At 40.3% G+C, this 17,946-nt stretch overlaps 1 protein-coding gene across 1 annotated transcript in view; it reads right to left on the reverse strand.

Moving 5' to 3' along the window:
• The window catches only part of lrriq1 (leucine-rich repeats and IQ motif containing 1), a 58,045-nt gene that overhangs the window by 10,793 nt on the left and 29,306 nt on the right, over positions 1-17,946 (reverse strand). Inside the window, exons 15-22 of the mRNA XM_088339343.1 lie at positions 12,408-12,683; positions 12,229-12,337; positions 10,597-10,719; positions 8,771-8,854; positions 7,462-7,583; positions 7,274-7,342; positions 5,932-6,008; positions 3,966-4,067 (exon numbers count right to left, since the gene is read on the reverse strand). Of these exons, the coding sequence (XP_088195469.1) occupies positions 3,966-4,067; positions 5,932-6,008; positions 7,274-7,342; positions 7,462-7,583; positions 8,771-8,854; positions 10,597-10,719; positions 12,229-12,337; positions 12,408-12,683 (962 nt within the window). The remainder of the gene's footprint in view (positions 1-3,965; positions 4,068-5,931; positions 6,009-7,273; positions 7,343-7,461; positions 7,584-8,770; positions 8,855-10,596; positions 10,720-12,228; positions 12,338-12,407; positions 12,684-17,946) is intronic.

Raw genomic sequence — 17,946 nt, forward strand, 5'->3', positions numbered from 1 at the left:
AACTGTTGCATAGCGTCCTGAAACACAAACACGGACCTATACAACATTGTGAAGTGACCACGTCATCCGACTGGAACACAAATTATAGCCGAAGACGCCGTTCCAACTGATACCAGAAGACTTGGGCGGGACAAGCATATTGGATTTGTTCCTCAGCAACACAAACATGGACAAGTAGATTGAATTTTTTCGACGAAATACATTCGTCGACACATATTTTTCACCTACAAAATATTATAAAATATTTAGACAATAATAACCAGGACTGAATTCTGGGTGAATTTTCAACGTCCATAAAGTAGGCTTTACTTCAAATAGGATTTTGTTCAAATCTTGTCTTCAAAGAGAAAACTGGCCATTCCTGGACCATTGCTCTGGTATGATATGATATGTGAACTAAGATCTGGTTCAATATTCTCTGTTACAAATTATCTTAAAGCATAAAAATTGCCCTAATCTAAACAAATCAAAAGTATCCTTTAGAAAACAACCATAACTGAATTTATGGTAAATTTGCAACTTGAATTAAGAAAAGACTAAAATGTACGGTAGTTCACAAAAGAAAACGGGGGGTCAGCTTATATGCACTTATAACAAAATAAAAACTATGGGACGCAAGACAGACATAGACACCCAAGGGCCGTTGTTCACACGCTCACCTCCTTGCCTGATCTCTTCTTCTTGTTCAGTCTTGTGTTTGAGAGGGACCATATCTCCTTTTATTGTGATTTAGTGTGTCTTATTCCCTTTTATTGTTTTTGACCAGAATAAATGGTTACCCAAAAGTTAACGATAAGGAAAAGTGTAAAAAAGTGACAACAAATATCAAGAAGAAGAAAATGGTTGAAAAATAGGAAAATAGTGTAATAGAGTTTCTGCCATCAAAGCGCTGCTTCAAAGTTACGGTAAATGGTTTAAAATTGTTTTATTTTTATCTTTATTTCCAGTATATCATTTTTTTTACAAATTAAATACAAAATTAAATAAATACTGTTGTTTAGGTCCATGTTTCACTTATATTTTGGGTGTGTATTTCTTTTAACATGTGGCTTTTTTATAGTATTTTTAGAACGTCAGTTTAAATACAATACAGGCTTACAGTATATTAGTATTATTTGATTAGAAGGTTGTTATTATTGGAAGTAAGGCTAAAATAGGCTAAAATAGGTTAAATTTTCTCCAAAACAAAATGACCCATCTCTGGTAAGCTACTTTTAGAACCGGTCTGCAAGCTACTGAGGTGTTTTTAGGTGGGGACCATGATGGTGTCCCCAGAACTACAAAATTGAGGCAACTATGTCGTAGCTTTTCACTTTGGTATTGAGGAACAAGCACGTGAGCACTTCCAGCATTATTTACTAATACACTCAGTCAGGAATCCAGATAGCTCCGATTTAAGGAAGACAGGGTGGAAACAATAAATTGCGTGGCTCCTCGGAACACTAACAAGCATAACATAGTTGAGTGACATGTCTAACTCTAATGGGACACTTAACGTCAAAGACATTGTGTCCACAACAAGTACGATTTCATTGAAACTAGGCGGAACAAATAAATTGTGCAGGGGCATCAAATACAAAAATGGATCCATACAACACTGTGGAAGAAACACATCGCTCCCTCTGGCACGCTTGACAACAGGAACCATCCAAGGAATGTTTTTTTCCCTTCACAACGAAACATCTCGAGGCGCGTCACCCCCGCCACCCCTCTTCCCCGTCTCCGCGTAAGCCGATACCCGTTTCAAGTGGGTTACTCATGTCCAGCACATCCACACAAAGCCCGGATAAAATAAACATGCCGCGTCAGATATCTTGGAAAGAATCTGTCATTGCTTTTCGGGGCTAATCACCTCCAGAAGGACCCGGCCTACAAACCCCCTAAAACGTTAACCCCTGTCGGGCAGAGCGTGTCGGGCCGAGCGAGGCCCGGCTGCCTCCTCAGGCCTCGGGCGCTTTTTGGGGGGTGAGGTCCGAACGAGAAGGAGGAGGTACTTGGGGTGCCTTCCACAGGTCACAGCCAGGGGTGTGTCGAATAAGGTCGGCACGGGTGTATTAAGGATCAGAGAAACCGGAGAGAGTCATTGACAAATCGTTGGCTTAGCGAAGTGATTCCAAACCACTGTGCAGCGGGGTTATCCAATTTTAGTTACTTTGGCATAGAATTATTAATCATCAGTGATGCATTTTTGATGAGGATTCTATGCTACTGACAGTGAAAAGAACAATGAATCGCCTTCTCACAAGATAGCAGAAGATCTCACCTCACCAAAGTCTCTCAACTCTATGGCAATTGGTTATTAGTATTCTAATAAAGCATGCAAGGCAATAATACATACATAAAAAACCCAAAATATTTTGCAGATTTTGTTTTAATTTTACTATACTTTATTTGTGATTAATGGGCACAATAACCCACCCCTGCAATATGCAAAAGTCTGCAACACCCTTTTCTTAACATCCCTCTGCCAGGATCTGCTTGCATCAATAGTAAACTGTAGATAATATCCCAGTAGCATGTATGTTGCTCATTTTAGGCTGAAAGAGCATTAAAAAAAAGGAGCCACCAAGCATGACACACATTTGCTCTCTTTGTCCCTGCTCTTAGCAATAGTAGTTTGGGAATAATGGATCTTGGCCAAAACAGTGCAGCTCATTTTAGGCAGGAAACAATGGCGCATTTAGGCCCCTGCTCTCAGCATAGGGTAACCAGGAATAATGGATCAACAAAAGTGCCATGTGCCAGTCCTGTTTGCAATGTGGGATTGTTATAATGGATCGTGGCCACACAAGGGCAGATCATTTTAGGCCAAACAACAGTAAAGGCGAAAAAAATAAAAGTGCGGTTCCCTTCTCGCCAAGATATGCAATCGAAGAGAATGGATAGCGGAATATTTTTAACCCGTGACGCACTGAAGTATGAAGCATGAAGTAGCATGGGGTTACAGTATTTAAACATGTTTCTCTAGTAAATTTGTTTCTTGAGTAAAATAAGAAATATATATTTAAAATAATCAAAACCGTCTAACGGTAGCAAAACTATCATCGTTATTCTGTAAGGATAGTTTTGGAAAATTTTCCCTGGTTAAGTAAGACATAACAATATTTACAATGAGAAGCTACCGAAATGTATTTTTTAGTAAATAATTCTTTCCAAAAAAATAGCATAACAAATCAAGGAAATTGAATTCATTTTTTTCCTAAATATTCTCACTGTCCTTTATTTTGCAGTGCACATATTTTCTTGTTATAAATATGAACAATTAAGGAGAATGACCGGCCATCAGTTTGTGACCCCAAACTCAAGCGCTCCTGAATCATGCAGCAGGACAACAACCCTAACCCTAACCCTAACCACACCAGCAAATCCACTTCTGAATGGCTCAAAAGAAAAAACTCCAGATTTAAATCCAATTGAGATGCTGTGGTGTGACTTAAACGGGCAGTTCATGCTAGAAAACCCTTCAATATGGCAAATTTGAAACAATTTTGCAAAGAAAAATGAGCCAAAATTCCTCCACAGCATTGTGAAAGACTCATTACCTAGTATCGTAAATGTTTGATTTCTGTGCCAAAGGTGTTCCAACACACGATTAGGTTCAGGGGGCGATTCACATAGGGACAGACAGGTTTTGATTTTTTTCTTGTGCTTTAAAAAATTGAATCAATATTTCAAAACTGCATTTTGTATTTCATTGAGTTTTCTCTGTTTGGTATTGTAATTGTTTAAGGATCTGAAACTTTTGTGAGTGATAAATATGCAACACCAAAATCAGGACGGGGGCAAATACTTTTTCCATGGCACTGTACCTCCAATCAAAAATGTTTTTCCCTGATTATGGTTACTTGGCTGAAAAAACTGATTCACAATGGCTAAGTAACTAAAAAACATTGAGAAAGGCTGCACTGAATCTAGATGAATTGTTTTGCTGCTATATTACCTCAAGTAGTTATAAAGATCCTTACCCCTGCTAGCACTCAGACTACACCGTGCAAGCCTGTTTGGAGTCTCCAGCTGGAGAGTCATAAGTGGCTGGTAACTCCAGACATTCAGATGCTTTGACGGACCTACACAGAAAAAGGTTTAAATCAGGCCTCAAAAAAAAAAAAAAAAACACAGCCAACCGCAAGCTCACTTCTGGGAAGTATGAGAGCACGGCTCTGCTTGCCACCACCAGTTATACTCGACAAAGACCTGGCCGGCGTCGGGGCGGGATGACAAGACGACAAGCTGATCAAAGGTCTGGACTACCGTTAGAGCGACGCGGCAGGGCCACGTCAACTCCAGACATCGACGCAAACCTCGTCCCTTTCCGTTAAAAAAAACTCAACAAGAAGCGACAGAGTCTAGCCTCTGCTGTACGTTACGGCTCGTTAGCGCACGCGAGCTGGAAAGGTGCTCTGCTGTCAGAACACAGAACGAGAAACCAACAAGACCATCAAACCCGGCAATTTAGGTTTTTTTCATTTAAGGAAATGCCGTCAGTGACGTTTAGTGTTAATTGGGGGCATATTATCATTTTTTTCTATCCTCAAGTGAAGTCAAAATAGGATCAACAGTCATAAAAGTTCCCTTGCCATATCGGCGTTCAATTTTCGCATCCTTAGTGCATCGCATATTTTTTTCCCATTGATGGATTTTTGGGTACATCGTGCATTGTAGGCATCACTTTACGAGCACCAGTACACATAAACCAATCGGGGAAATGCCTTCTATTTGCTGGGCGCTGATCGGAATAATCCAAATGAATCGTGTAACGCCTTCATGAAAAAACGAATGAAAGCTTAAAAAATGCGATTGGGAGAAATCCGATCTGAGAGCAAGCATGAGCGCTGTCAATAAAGATACAGTGTGTATTACATAGCACCTCCTGGTGGTAAAAAACGTCATTCATTTAAAAAAAAAAAATTACGGATTGCATGCATATCTGATGTAAAAGTTTGATGAACTTGAATTTATTTTACATAACATGAGCTGAACCTAAAGGGAGTTGACATCATTGTCCACCCTCTATGCTGCTACAGGTACCTAGAAACCCCAAAACTTGCTAAAGGCTGGTCAGAAAATTTGGAAACAAGATGGTGCGTTTAGGTCAATTTGGGTCTCTATATTTTGTAATCTTCCTTTCGCTTTTTAGCACTAGTCTTCAGTTGCACTACACAATACAGTGATATCTAAAGGCCAAATAACACACGCTGACCCTTTAAGAAAATAGATGTTCACGCATTCAACTTTTGACATTAAAAGATTCATTTTGAGTCATTCACCAAAATCAGCCAAGCACCCCGCTTGTTTGTTATAACTCCAAAAGTGGGCTCGTTGCTGCGTTCCATCTGTTCACATGGTGTGCTCAGAAGCATAGGCTTACACTAGATATGGATGAATACAATTGCTAAGCAGGCAGAAAATGCAAATCTCCCAAAGAGATCAACCAATAAATATAAAGATTTTTTTAGCTAGTAAGTTACAATACATATGGATGGATACATCTGTTGCATCTATCGTATATTGACTAAAGCATTTTTGCTATGGGGGCAGAAAATAAAACAGAAAACGCCTAGAGAAGTCAACCAATACAGAGACATTTTTTTAACTAGTGAGCCGGAGTTTGTGTGTATCTGTACTAGTCCCACAGTGCTTTACGACCTAAAAACTATCCTGTGTGCACAAGTGAACAGATTTATTATGTTAATCTATAGTACATATAAGGTTTCTACTTCTTAGCAATCCACTTTATTCTGGTGGTTATGGAACGGATCGACCGCAAAAATTGAGGAAATACTGTACTTTCCTTTAGCATCTTTTCACAAAACTAGAGTCTGGCACTTCTAAGTGGGCTATCATGTTGTCAGATTTCCACATCCTCCTCATACATTCCCCTTGATAGATGAAAAGTACATGCATCCTTATTTCAAACCTTATATCACATACCTGTGCTTTTCCGCTTTGACTTCATCTTCTGGGCTCTCCTCAGCATCATCTCAGCTGTTTTCCTGTTAGTGAAGCCCCTATGGGCATATCATAATTAAAAATCTTCACTCTTAATGGATGTAAAGAAGCTGTTATCATTTAAAGGTCAAATAGATTGAGACTGAATCAATGTGGGACTCTGTATAGGGCAGGCACAGACACAGGTTCATGCAATTGCGGAATAAGAAATCAATTATGGAAACAATGAACAAATACTGTATTGTACTGAGAATATTCATAATCTAATGGAAAATGTTATATTCTGTAATATATTTTTCATAAAAATGCATTGTCTTACAATTGTGCTTCTTGTGATAAAAGGACTATACTGAATAATAAAAATGCAGAAGAAATACAATGGATTTCTAATTATGTTCATGTACCAAAAAATGTTACCTAAAACAGAAATTATTTTTATAAAATGTATTTAGCTAAAAAATAAAATGCAATGTTTTTGTGATTAAGTTAACTTAAGGAAAAAAGGTTACTTCATCCATCCAACCACTATCTGCACCGCTTATCCTCAGTAGGGTCGCGGGGGTGCTGGAGCCCTTCTCAGCTGGCCTCGGGCAGTGGGCAGTGGACATCCTGAACTGGTTGCCAGCCAGTTGCAGGTCACACAGGGACAGACAACTCACTCGCTCATTCACACTTAGGGACAATTTGGACCGGCCAATTAACCTGACATGCATGTTTTTGGAATGTGGGAGGAAACCGGAGTACCCGGAGGAAACCCACGCAAGCACGGGGAGAACATAAAAACTCAACACAGGAAGGTTCGATCTCATGACCTCAGAACTGTGCCGCACACGCACTAACCACTGCACCACCCGTGCTGCCTGTTACTTCATCATTGAATAATATATCTAAATAATTTTATGTAAAATGTCTTTAGCTAAAAACACGTTTCTTTCGAATCAGTTTATTTAGGTAAAACAATTTTTTTTTTTTTAAATAAAACAGAAATCATTGTTGTCTAATATATTTAGCTATCGAATTTACAATGGTTTATTTTTGAAAAATGTTACTTAATTCTTGCATAACAAAAAAAAAAGATTTTTCAAACAGAAATTTATATATATGTAATGTCAAAATATGTTATTTTCTTGTTGCAATTTAATCAAAAAATACATGTTATTCTATTCTTTATCGTATTTTTTAAGATTATGTGTTCTTTCCAAAAATATACACATTTAAATGTTTTCTTGTAAAGGATCATTATTGTGAGGCTCTATTACTTTGAAGTACTTCTTGTCAGTGACTGTAAAACCTTGTAACTCTTCATAATCGTGAGACAATTTACCATTCCTCCAGAATTTTTTCTGACCTCCTAGAAAAGTCACTTGCCATGGAGTTTCCAGATGACCTTTTCCTAAATGAATAAATAATGATTATTATTTCCTCACTTGCAATTCCAAAGACGATTGTAGCAAAAGTCAGTACAACAATAGGGAAATCTATTGTAATAAAGTTGGCAGTTCTCAGTCGTACCTATTAGAGCTCTGTGTTGCAACCCTCTTGTCTTCTTGTTCTCTGACTTCCCAGGCTTGCGTAAGGCTCAGCATGGGCAGTGGTGGTAGAACCCGCGAACGTTCCGGATTGAGGCCAGGGTGCTACAATGCAAACAATACTTACTAATAACACTACGGCAGTCGTAAAAGCTGCTGGGCCGTTTCACTAGGACCCAAATGATGTACAACGCGGGCGAGCTGGCCAGGCCAAAGTAAAGATCCGATGGGAGGTAAATGAAGGCAGAGAAAACAAAGCCATGTGAAAAATGACGTTGGGTCTCAAGAAAAAAAAGCCGGATTGTTTTTCCAGTGAACATATTTAAAGATCAATCAGTGACAGAGAGAAAGGAATTCCCTGAGCGCTGTGACAAAGGGAATAGCAAATAACTCCTTTGACAGGGAGGAAACAAAAGTAATAGGCATTTAGTAGTGGGGAAATGAATAGCCTTTCTTTATATTTAAGGCCGTTTAGCAAAAACTATCAAACTATAACAAATATAGGACTCACACACAAAGACCGGGGTCTCAAACTCGATTGAGTTGGGGGGCGCTGAAGCGAGGATCCGGGTGAGGATGGGCCATATGGGGTTATTCACAAAAACAGCGCTGATAAAAACGTTCTTAAAGGGACAGTGTTTTATATTTGTCCACTAGATGTCGCTGTGATGGGTAGTGCAACCAAAAATGAATCCAACGAAGACTACAAACTACGGATAGTGAAAGTGAGCATAAAGCACCCTTCTCCTTCCAATTTTTACGCAGCCTTTCTCAAAGAAAGACAAAACGAAGGGGAAAATGATTTAAAAAAAAAAAAAGAAATACTAATTACGGATGCAAAAAATTGGAAAACGAAGCAAAAAAGAAAACTATAATAAAAAGAAAAGAAAGAAAGAAAGCAGAAAAGAATAATGGAGGAAAAGGAAAGAAAGAATAGAAAGAAAATGAAGAGAAAGAAGACAAAACCAAAATATAACATTTTTCCTCTTTTCTTTTTCTTTCCTTTTCATCTTTTTTGGTTTCTTTTTTATTTCTTTTTTTCTTTTCTTTTTCTTCTTATTTCTCTTTTCAAAAGTAATAAAGTGCGTTTTGGTCACTTTGAGTCCCCTTTTTTGGTGGAAAAATGAAATACAGCACCATCTAGTGGGAAATCAATACACACTGTCTCTTTAATTTCTTATTAAGGCAGGGGCCTCAAACTATCATCCTGGGGGGCCGCAGTTAGCCCCCAGCCCGCGAGTATGAGACCCCGGCACAAAGACTTATTGTTGTGCAAATCTCTGAAACCTTACCTGGCAAAGCGATGGCTGTCGAGACTCCGAGGAACATGTGGCAGGAGCGTCCTGGCAAATAATCCAATCCTGTTCCAGTATTCCCTTTACATTCCATACGGACAGAATAAATTCATTCAAATATTTCTGGATTTTTTTTTTCTTTTCAAAAGTAAACACATTCTTTATATATAGCAAGAGTCTCCAACTTGGTGCCCAGGGTGCCCCCTAAGGACACCTAAGGTGCACGTGGAAACGTTCTGAAAATAGCTCACCCGTGCCGAGTCATTCGGATTTTCTGGTAAAATTATCTTTGTAATGACAGAGTCTATTCAACCTTAATTTTAAAAATTAAACTGGTAATAAAATAGTAACAACATAGTAATAACACGATTGGTTGTTATTTTGGAAATGCAACTGAAACTAGGTGCCCTTTGCGCTAATTAGTAACAAAAAAACAAAACTCTCAGCCCAGGCTCACTGGTAGTGAAGCACGGCCCAGCCTTAGACGGACCAAATAACTGGATTTGAGGAACTGAGACCAAAGTGAAACTGAAATTTCATATTATTCATTTATGTGAGTACTCGGCAGGAGTGTGACGTTAAGAACGAGCGCACCAACGAGAGTGAACGTGGTAATTAGAAAAAGGGACGGATGCACAAAAGGGTTACGGAATCCATTGCAGATCCGCCACAAAGAAAAAGAAACAAAGTACAACGGCGGGTGGATCATTTTTTTTTTTAAAAAAAGGGAAAAAGTCAGTGAGAAAGAAGCCCTGCACACCCCAAACCCAAACGTAATGATTGACATTTTAGGTCTGATGCGACCCCCTTAAAGATCGGATGGGCTTAAAATACTCACGCATGCACAAACACACACACGCACACTCGCACACACACGCTACTGTTAACCCTTGTTTATTGCGGGAAATGGTGCAAAAAAAAAAACCGGATTTGTTAAAATCAGTGAAGTAGCTATCACACACATTTAAAATATGCCTCTACTACCACAAATAGTCGAATGGGAATAATGGATAACAACTGCAAGGATAATGTTCATTTTAGGTGGAAAAAAAACTGAATAGAAGACCCACCACGCACCACACAAGTTTGCTGTCTTAGCACCCGCTCTCAGCAATAGTCAACTGGGGATAATGGATCGTGACGAAAACAGTGCATTTTATTTTAGGCGAGCGACAATGGCAAGATTTATCAGTCCAAAACAAAAAAAAACTGCGCTATTCCCTTCCCTCCTTTATGCATAGTCGTTATGGGATAATGGATCACAGCGAAAACAGTGTCTTTAATTTTAATCGGGGCACAACGGCATGCCTTCTGACAAAGGTGCCTGCTGCTGGATCCCGCATGCATGAACATGGGATTGGAGATAATGGATCCCGGATGCACGAGTGCAATTGCTTTTAGGTGGAAATACAGTTAGGGCAAAAGCCAGGCCCGAGAAAAATGTGCTTTGCCGGTCCCCTCTCACAGCAATGTGCAATAGGGGGTAACGGATCTCAGGTGCTCAAATGCAGTCCACCTTTTGGAAGATAGAACAAACAAAAGGTTTCTCTAGGCCCAACAAAAATGCGCTCTGCCGGCCCCTGCTCGCAGCGATTGGGGATAATGGATAACAGAATATATTGATACCGGCGATTGACTGAAGCCGCAAAGTACAAAGCATGAAATAGCTAGGGATTACAGTATATTTGATTCCTACTTGACAGAGTTTCACCTTATGCAGGTGGTCATAGAATCAAACGAGTAAACCGTGAAAATCAAGGGAATGCTGTGTAAACACACACACACATACACATGAAATACTTACTCAATTATTCCCTACTTACATTATCTAGGACAAATTCCTCAACGTCCTGCAACTCAAAAGCATCCTCTTCTCCTTGCAGGGATGCTACAGCAGCAAGAGCAGAAGCTAGCTTCTTCCTTAACGTGAAACCTCTCCATCCAGCCTGAATGTGGAACACACGCAAAAGGTTTTTTTCTAAGCTCAATGAATAACTGCGCTAAAATACGATGCATGATGAAATACATTGAACTCTATTTTTTTTTCTTTCTTCCCCTGAACTCTGCCTGACTGCGAGTTGGTGCAAGACAAATGGAGTTCCAGTGTGCCTCTAAATCCAAAAAGACCCGGTGGGAATTGTAGGAGAACTGGGGGGATCCTACTACAAAAATCCTTTGGAATTTGATAAATCACCGGGTTTTTTTTTTCAACACATGAACACAAGCACGCAAGCATGTTTAAGGAAACCTATTTAAAATTTACATATCTAAAGTAAATACAGATTTTCATGCGATGATTCGGGGTAGAAGTACAGTTTTTTTTTTTTTTTTATAAAATAAAATATTACTAGTGTCTGAAACTCATGACAAAAAGCACCAGGACAGACAACTCTGAAAAGTTGCCTGCCCCATTTTTCATAACTTGACACACAATAAGACAACTCATCGCAAAAAACTCCATTGTTGCGAAGTATTAAGGATTGATAATCAAAATATATAACAGAAAAACACTTTAAAATTAAGTTTATTATAAATCTACTTATAACATGTATATGACATCTGTATTGACTCATCTTCATTCATTCAGTTTGCGTTGCGTCGTCCGCTACAAGCCCCATGAACTCCTCTTTCCTCGATGCTTTTAACGTACGTTTACGTTTTGTAGCGTCATAAATTTTGGTAGCTTCTTTTGAATTTTGGCTTGATTGCTAACCACTTCTCCATTTTTCTTGTGTTTTCCGTGCGTCTACTTTGGAAAATGATATGCAAATGCACGACATTATATCGCTCTGGAAATTCCGGAAGGACAAAGTTATATGATGCAGGCTTCTGATTGGCTGCCGAGAATGCAAATTGCCAAACGAACCGAAATTCCGAAATTTTCACACCGAACGAAGATTTCGAAATCAGAATGAAGCAAACGTTTGATTTGAAAAAATAATCTTTCAGGGTTTTTTTTTTGTTTTTGTTTTTTTTTCTTGAGAAAGTTGTCGGCCACCCGGGCGGAGACGTTTGGTAAGTTGTACGCCCGGCGTAAACGATGCACACCCCGGGCGTCCGGGCGGAGGTTATTTCAGACACCGATATTATTTATACAGCCCTTTGTAAAACTGTATTAAGTATTTGAGCATCCCACTGCTTAAAAACCCATTCGCCTCAATCTATGCTGAATAGTAGACTTCCACCAAGCATTCAATTACACGCTCTTTGTAAATGAAAGCCCTACAGAGAATAAGCGCAAAATGGCTACACGTTATGTAGGAGTGGCACAAGATTGAATACATTTCCAATTATTCCTAAATGGGGGCGGCGAGATATTTTCTTAAAACACTCGACCAATAATTCATTTTAACGTGCTTTAATCTTCAATGGATAGCTCTCGTCATCATAAATTGAGGTGCTTTGTCTGAGATGAGGAGAGTCAACAGAGGTAGGTGCATGGCTAAAATAATTACCTGGATGACAGTTGCTGCTTGGTGCTGGGCAGTGTTGTTCCTCAGCACAGCAGGTATAAGGTTATCTCCATCTGCTGGTTTTCCTCCACAAGCTCCCGATTCTGAAGAGCTGTAGAAAAGAAAAAATCAACCCACTCCAAAAAACGATTGTGTAAATAGGGAGACTGCATTTTTATCACCATTTAGCGTTGGACTCTTGATGATGTGACATCACGACAACACTGTTCTTTCTTTCGACTGCTGGTGCATGCTGGTCGCAAAAGGATGTTACATTGCCGGGCCCAACAGGTGAAACTTCGCAAAATGTTTCCTCTGAGGTTTTCTGGCCTGCTGGGTTTTGCTCAAATGGAGAGCATTCTAATTCTAAGGCACGCCGTTGCTTCTCAGCCAGGCAGAAAGCTTCCGTCCAGTGTCTGCAGGAAAGTTTGAGCCTCTCCAATGGATCCGTGGTTTTGCTGTCAAAAGTCATTGGGTAAGTTTACATGCAGGCAATGATCCATTTAAAACCAGGATATAGCCAGTATTCCGATTATATAAAACCATTTCAATGAGCACATAATGTGATTAAGATCTCAAACCGACAGCGAGTATTGAGATTTCAATGGTTGGTAATATGTTCTGCAGGTGGACCCAAGTGCAGGTAGGCAGGACCAAAGGCTAGGGTGCTCAAAACAAGGATGGTATTTATTTAATGTCTAGTGGCTTCAGAGTTTTGTGTATTCAAAGCAATTGGGTAAGTTTACATGCAGGCAGAAATCCCATGGAAATGGTATATTGCCAGTATTATATAAGCCATGAAAATGAGTAATCCGATTAAGGTCTTGGTCCGACTGAGAGTATTCCGATTGCAATGGTTGGTGTCATGTTTTGCTGATGGACTTAAGTACAGGGAAATAGGACCAGAGGCCGAGGTGCTCCAAGAAAAGATGGTATTTATCGAAAGGTACATAATGAAATATTTGATCACTAAATAGCACTGTATTGTCTGATGTCAACGAAAACCAGTGTCAAATGAAAAAAGCGTTGCAGCAAGATGTCAGACAAACATGGCAGTGACTATGAGGTATGGGTTTCGCTATGTAAAAGAAATCAACATTTCTCAACCAACAAAAATCAACAATGGTATATGTATTTTTGCCTATAATTTAAATCAATGTTTTTTTGTACCACAAGGAGGCATTAAATATTACACATTGTCTCTTTAAAAACAAAATTATGAACAAAGTAAGAGTCAAAAAATAATTAACACGCTATCAGAACCAGAAAACAAAAGACATACATGGAAGACGCAGCACGGCGGCGCAGTGGTTAGCGCGTGTGCGGCACAGTTCTGAGGTCGTGGGAACCTCCTGCGTGGGTTCAAATCCAGCTCCCGGCCTTGCTGTGCGGAGTTTGTATGTTCTCCCCGTGCTTGTGTGGGTTTTCTCTGGGCACTCCGGTTTCCTCCCACATTCCAAAGACATGCATTTCAAGTGAATTGGCCGGTCCAAATTGTCCCCAGGTGTGACTGAGCGAGTGAGTTGTCTGTCCCCGTGTGCCCTGCGATTGGCTGGCAATCAGTTCAGGGTGTCCCCTGCCCACTGCCCGATGATTGCTGGGATGGGCTTCAGCCCTCCCGCAACCCGACTGAGGCTAGGCGGTGCAGCTGATGAGATGGGAGATACATGGAAGACTATGTGAATTTCCTGACGGGGATGAATAAAGTATCTATCTATCTATCTATCTATCTATCTATCTATCAATGACCCAACAGCCTCTGATGTCGACACAGTCCTTAAATACAGGTTTTTAATTAGTCAGGTGCGGATTATGAGGAACCCCTGGAGGACGGTAGTGTGGCAGACGCTGACAAGTTGGTTTAGTGCCTTCATTTTCCAGTGACCTATACCTGGACGCGTTCAAGTAAACCCATAGCTTGTGTGCACATGCAGTTTCAATCATTTTTGTGCAGCAAAACATTGTGGGACGAATTATACATAGATATTCAAGTTTCCTCACTAAAATGTTGATGTTTATGGGTTGAGAACTCATGGAAAATTGAATTTCCTTTCCGCCCATTGTGAAAAGGCTACAGTTCTATACATCCATATATATTGTAAATCTATCCCTTTGGCTCACCATGTATGAGCACATTTTGTGAATAGGATACAGAAATGGAGCGTGGAGTAAACAATTCTAGTGCACCATTGAATTTGATGAGTGGCATGAATGAAAAATGTCTTTCTTTAATGTCAAGAGTTCAATGCAAAAATAACAATGTCAATTAGCATAAAAGCTTCGCTTCCATTTCACCTTTGTAATTGGAATACTCGCAAACGCTATGTATACGGAGTTAATCCTTTGTCTCTAAGCATGTCAACGATTCATTCTGTTTGTTCCAAAAATCCAATTTTCGGTTTCTGATTGGATTATGGCATGCATGTAACTGTAATCATTTTTGTCAATTTTTGCAATAAATCCAGCCCAGGTATTTACAAGAAATGAAGAAATGAAGGTAAGTAAATGCAAAACATCTCATAACTCATATAACCTTTGGAATTGTCCACCAACAACGGCCGGTGTGTTCTCCTTTGGCAACTATTGTACCATTTTTGTGCCAACTGAACACCGACAACAGTCTTCATTCACGTTATTGTGAACCCTCAAGTAAGTCTCATTTGTATTTGTCCTCCCAGTAGTTAGTGACTCTTTCATTAAGTGGCTACAAAGCCACCCAATTAAAACTAAATGAATCCATTAGCAGTGTGTCTCTGATCCCCAATTTTCTACCCTCAAGCCTGGGGGATCTTCTAGGGGAGCAAAGCCAATAATAAGCCGTAGACTCCTTCGCCTCCTACAAAGACCTGCCTCTCCCCTTCACAGTGGGACAAAAAGGGAAGGGGGGCTGGAGGTCCAAAGGGATGCGACCCCTGTAACCTTCCCTCTTATACCTGCTGGTTCACTCCGGGGTCACTCTGAGAATGTAAAACACTGTTCGAATTGAGCTTTGCGGATAAAAAAAAAAAAAACGTCTTAATAAGTCATCATTGAAAATTACAGTGGGAAACGATATTGCGTCCTAGAATGTGTTGTAATATTGAAATGTGTCACTGCATATATATATATATATATATATATATATATATATATAGCCATGATCGTGTGATTTCTTCATTAACAAACTTGTTATTTCAGTCATTTATGACTCCTTCCCCTATTTAATTGTGACTAACGCATTATGATAATTCATGTATTGAATTGTAATTATTTATTCATGATATATATATATATATATATATATATATTGGATTTCTTCATGTATCAATTCATTAAGTTGTTAATCAGTCCCCTACATTGTTTCAAGAAGTCATTTTAGTTTACAGTTGGATAACAGCCTTAAGTTTGAACAGTACCAGAACCAATCTAGACAAAGGGCTGGTGTGAAGTAAGGATTTTAGCACTTTGTTTTTACATAACCCGCCCGCATATTATAGAAGAGATTTTCAGCCTGCCCCTCATGTCATGATTACCGATGTGATGCACCTGTGCCCGCTCCTTTAGCGCCAACTGCCTCGGACTCTGATTGGCTCCCTGTCCCTATTTAAACCCACTTCCTTTCTGTCACCTGTTGTCAGTCCATCTGCAAACCTCAGTTAACTCTAGGCAAGCCTTTTTCGACCCTGACTCCCGCCTGTTTTTTGCTCCCGTCTGTCTCCTGGCTTTGACCCGATTTGATCCTGACCACGTCTATTCTCCTGTCCCGGCTTTCGATCTCTTTTGTCCCCGACCACGTCTACTCTCCTTTCTTGGCTTACGACTCGTTTCTGACCCCGACACCGCCATCTCTTGCCACGGAAGTTCCACTCCCGCGTTCAGAGCAACTTCCTTCCCGCGCCCAGCGATCACTGGATCGTGGGCACAACCCTTTCCCTTTCTTCCAATAAAACTTAAGAGAAACACAACGCAAGTGGGTCCTGTCTCTGTTCTGGTCCTGACACCTTATTTGTTCCCGGAATATTCTGAATAAAAACTCCTCAACTCCAACGTTAGTTTTACCCGTCATACAACCTTGATGTCAAACGAACACATCGAGGTAGAAAAAACAGTCCCGCTTCAAACTAAAGACTAGAATAAGCCCATGTGGACAGACTTTTCCTCCCTCATTTTGTTTGAGACAACATCCGGGGTGCGAGATGAGACAGGTAAAAACAAGGGAGTGAGCCATTTGAACTGAAAATTCAGGGCTTGTGAGCACAGAACAAGGCTGAAATGATAGCACGAGTGCACTTTAAAAATGGCAAACAAATATTTATATACAAAAGGGGCGGAACACATACATACATCCATCCATTATCTGCACAGCTTATCCTCAGATGGGTCGCAGGGGGGCTGGAGCCCATCCCAGCTATCTTCGGGCAGTGGGCAGGGGACACCCTGAACTGGTTGCCAGCCTGTTGCAGGGCACACAGGGACAGAAAATTTGCTCACCTAGAGACAATTTGGCCCGGCCAATTAACCTAACATGCATGTTTTTGGAATGTGGAAGGAAACCGGAGTGCCCAGAGGAAACCCACGCAAGCACGGGGAGAACATGCAAACTCCAAACAGGAGGTTCGATCTCATGACCTCAGAACTGTGCCGCACACGCGCTAACCACTGCCCCGCCGTGCTGCCGGAACACATACAGTTGTGGTCAAAAGTTGACATACACTTGTGAAGAACATAATTTCATGGCTCTCTTGACTTTCCAGTTATTTCTTCAACTCTGATTTTTCTCTGATAGAGTGATTGGAACAGTTCTTTGTCACAAAAAACATTCCTGAGGTTGGGTTCTTTTCTGAATTTATTATGGGTTAACAGAAAAAGTGATCACATCTTCTCAATCAAAAATATACATGCAGCAACAAGAATTATAAGTTTTGATGACTGTGTCAGTGAAATGAGCTTCATAGCATGGCCTCCAACTTCTTGTGAGTGATTATGAGCGACTACAGCAGGTGACTTCTGTTCTACCAGAGAAAAATCAGAGTTGTAGAAATAACTGGAAACTCAAGAGAGCCATGACACTATGCTCTTCACAAGTGTATGTAAATGTTTGATCACAACTGTAAGTTAGTGGAAAACTCTCAAAGCAACACCTACACACCAGTCTTTTGTCCAAAGTGAATCCTGCAGGTGGTTGGATAAGAATGTTGCAACTGTATAATGAATATATATTGTAACAACAAGGGAATAAAACAAAAAATTACATAAGGACATTTAGGTAGATGGATAACCATTCATCATCCGCACCGCTTATCCTCAGTAAGCTCACGGGGGGTGCTGGAGCCCATCCCAGCTATCTTCGGGCAGTGGGCAGGGGTCAGCCTGAACTGGTTGCCAGCCAGTCGCAGGGCACACAGAGAAAGAAAACTAACTTGCTCATTCACACCTAGGGACAATTTGGACTGGCCAATTAACCTGACATGCATGTTTTTGGAATGTGGGAGGAAACCGGAGTGCCCAGAGACCCACGCAAGCACGGGGAGAACATGCAAACTCCACACAGGAAGGTTCGATCTCATGACCTCAGAACTGTGCCACACACGCACTAACCACTACATTGCCGTGCTGCCCATGGATAATCATAAGGTGCAAAAATTACCACTCAATGGTTAACTTGATTAACATATTGATATGATTTAAAAGATAACTGTAAAACTCAAACAATTGCGACTATATGCAATATGACACATTTCA

Source organism: Urocampus carinirostris, chromosome 7 (genome assembly GCF_059441175.1).
Source record: "Urocampus carinirostris isolate Australia breed hairy pipefish chromosome 7, RoL_Ucar_1.0, whole genome shotgun sequence".
In the NCBI taxonomy this organism is placed as follows: Eukaryota; Metazoa; Chordata; class Actinopteri; order Syngnathiformes; family Syngnathidae; genus Urocampus; species Urocampus carinirostris.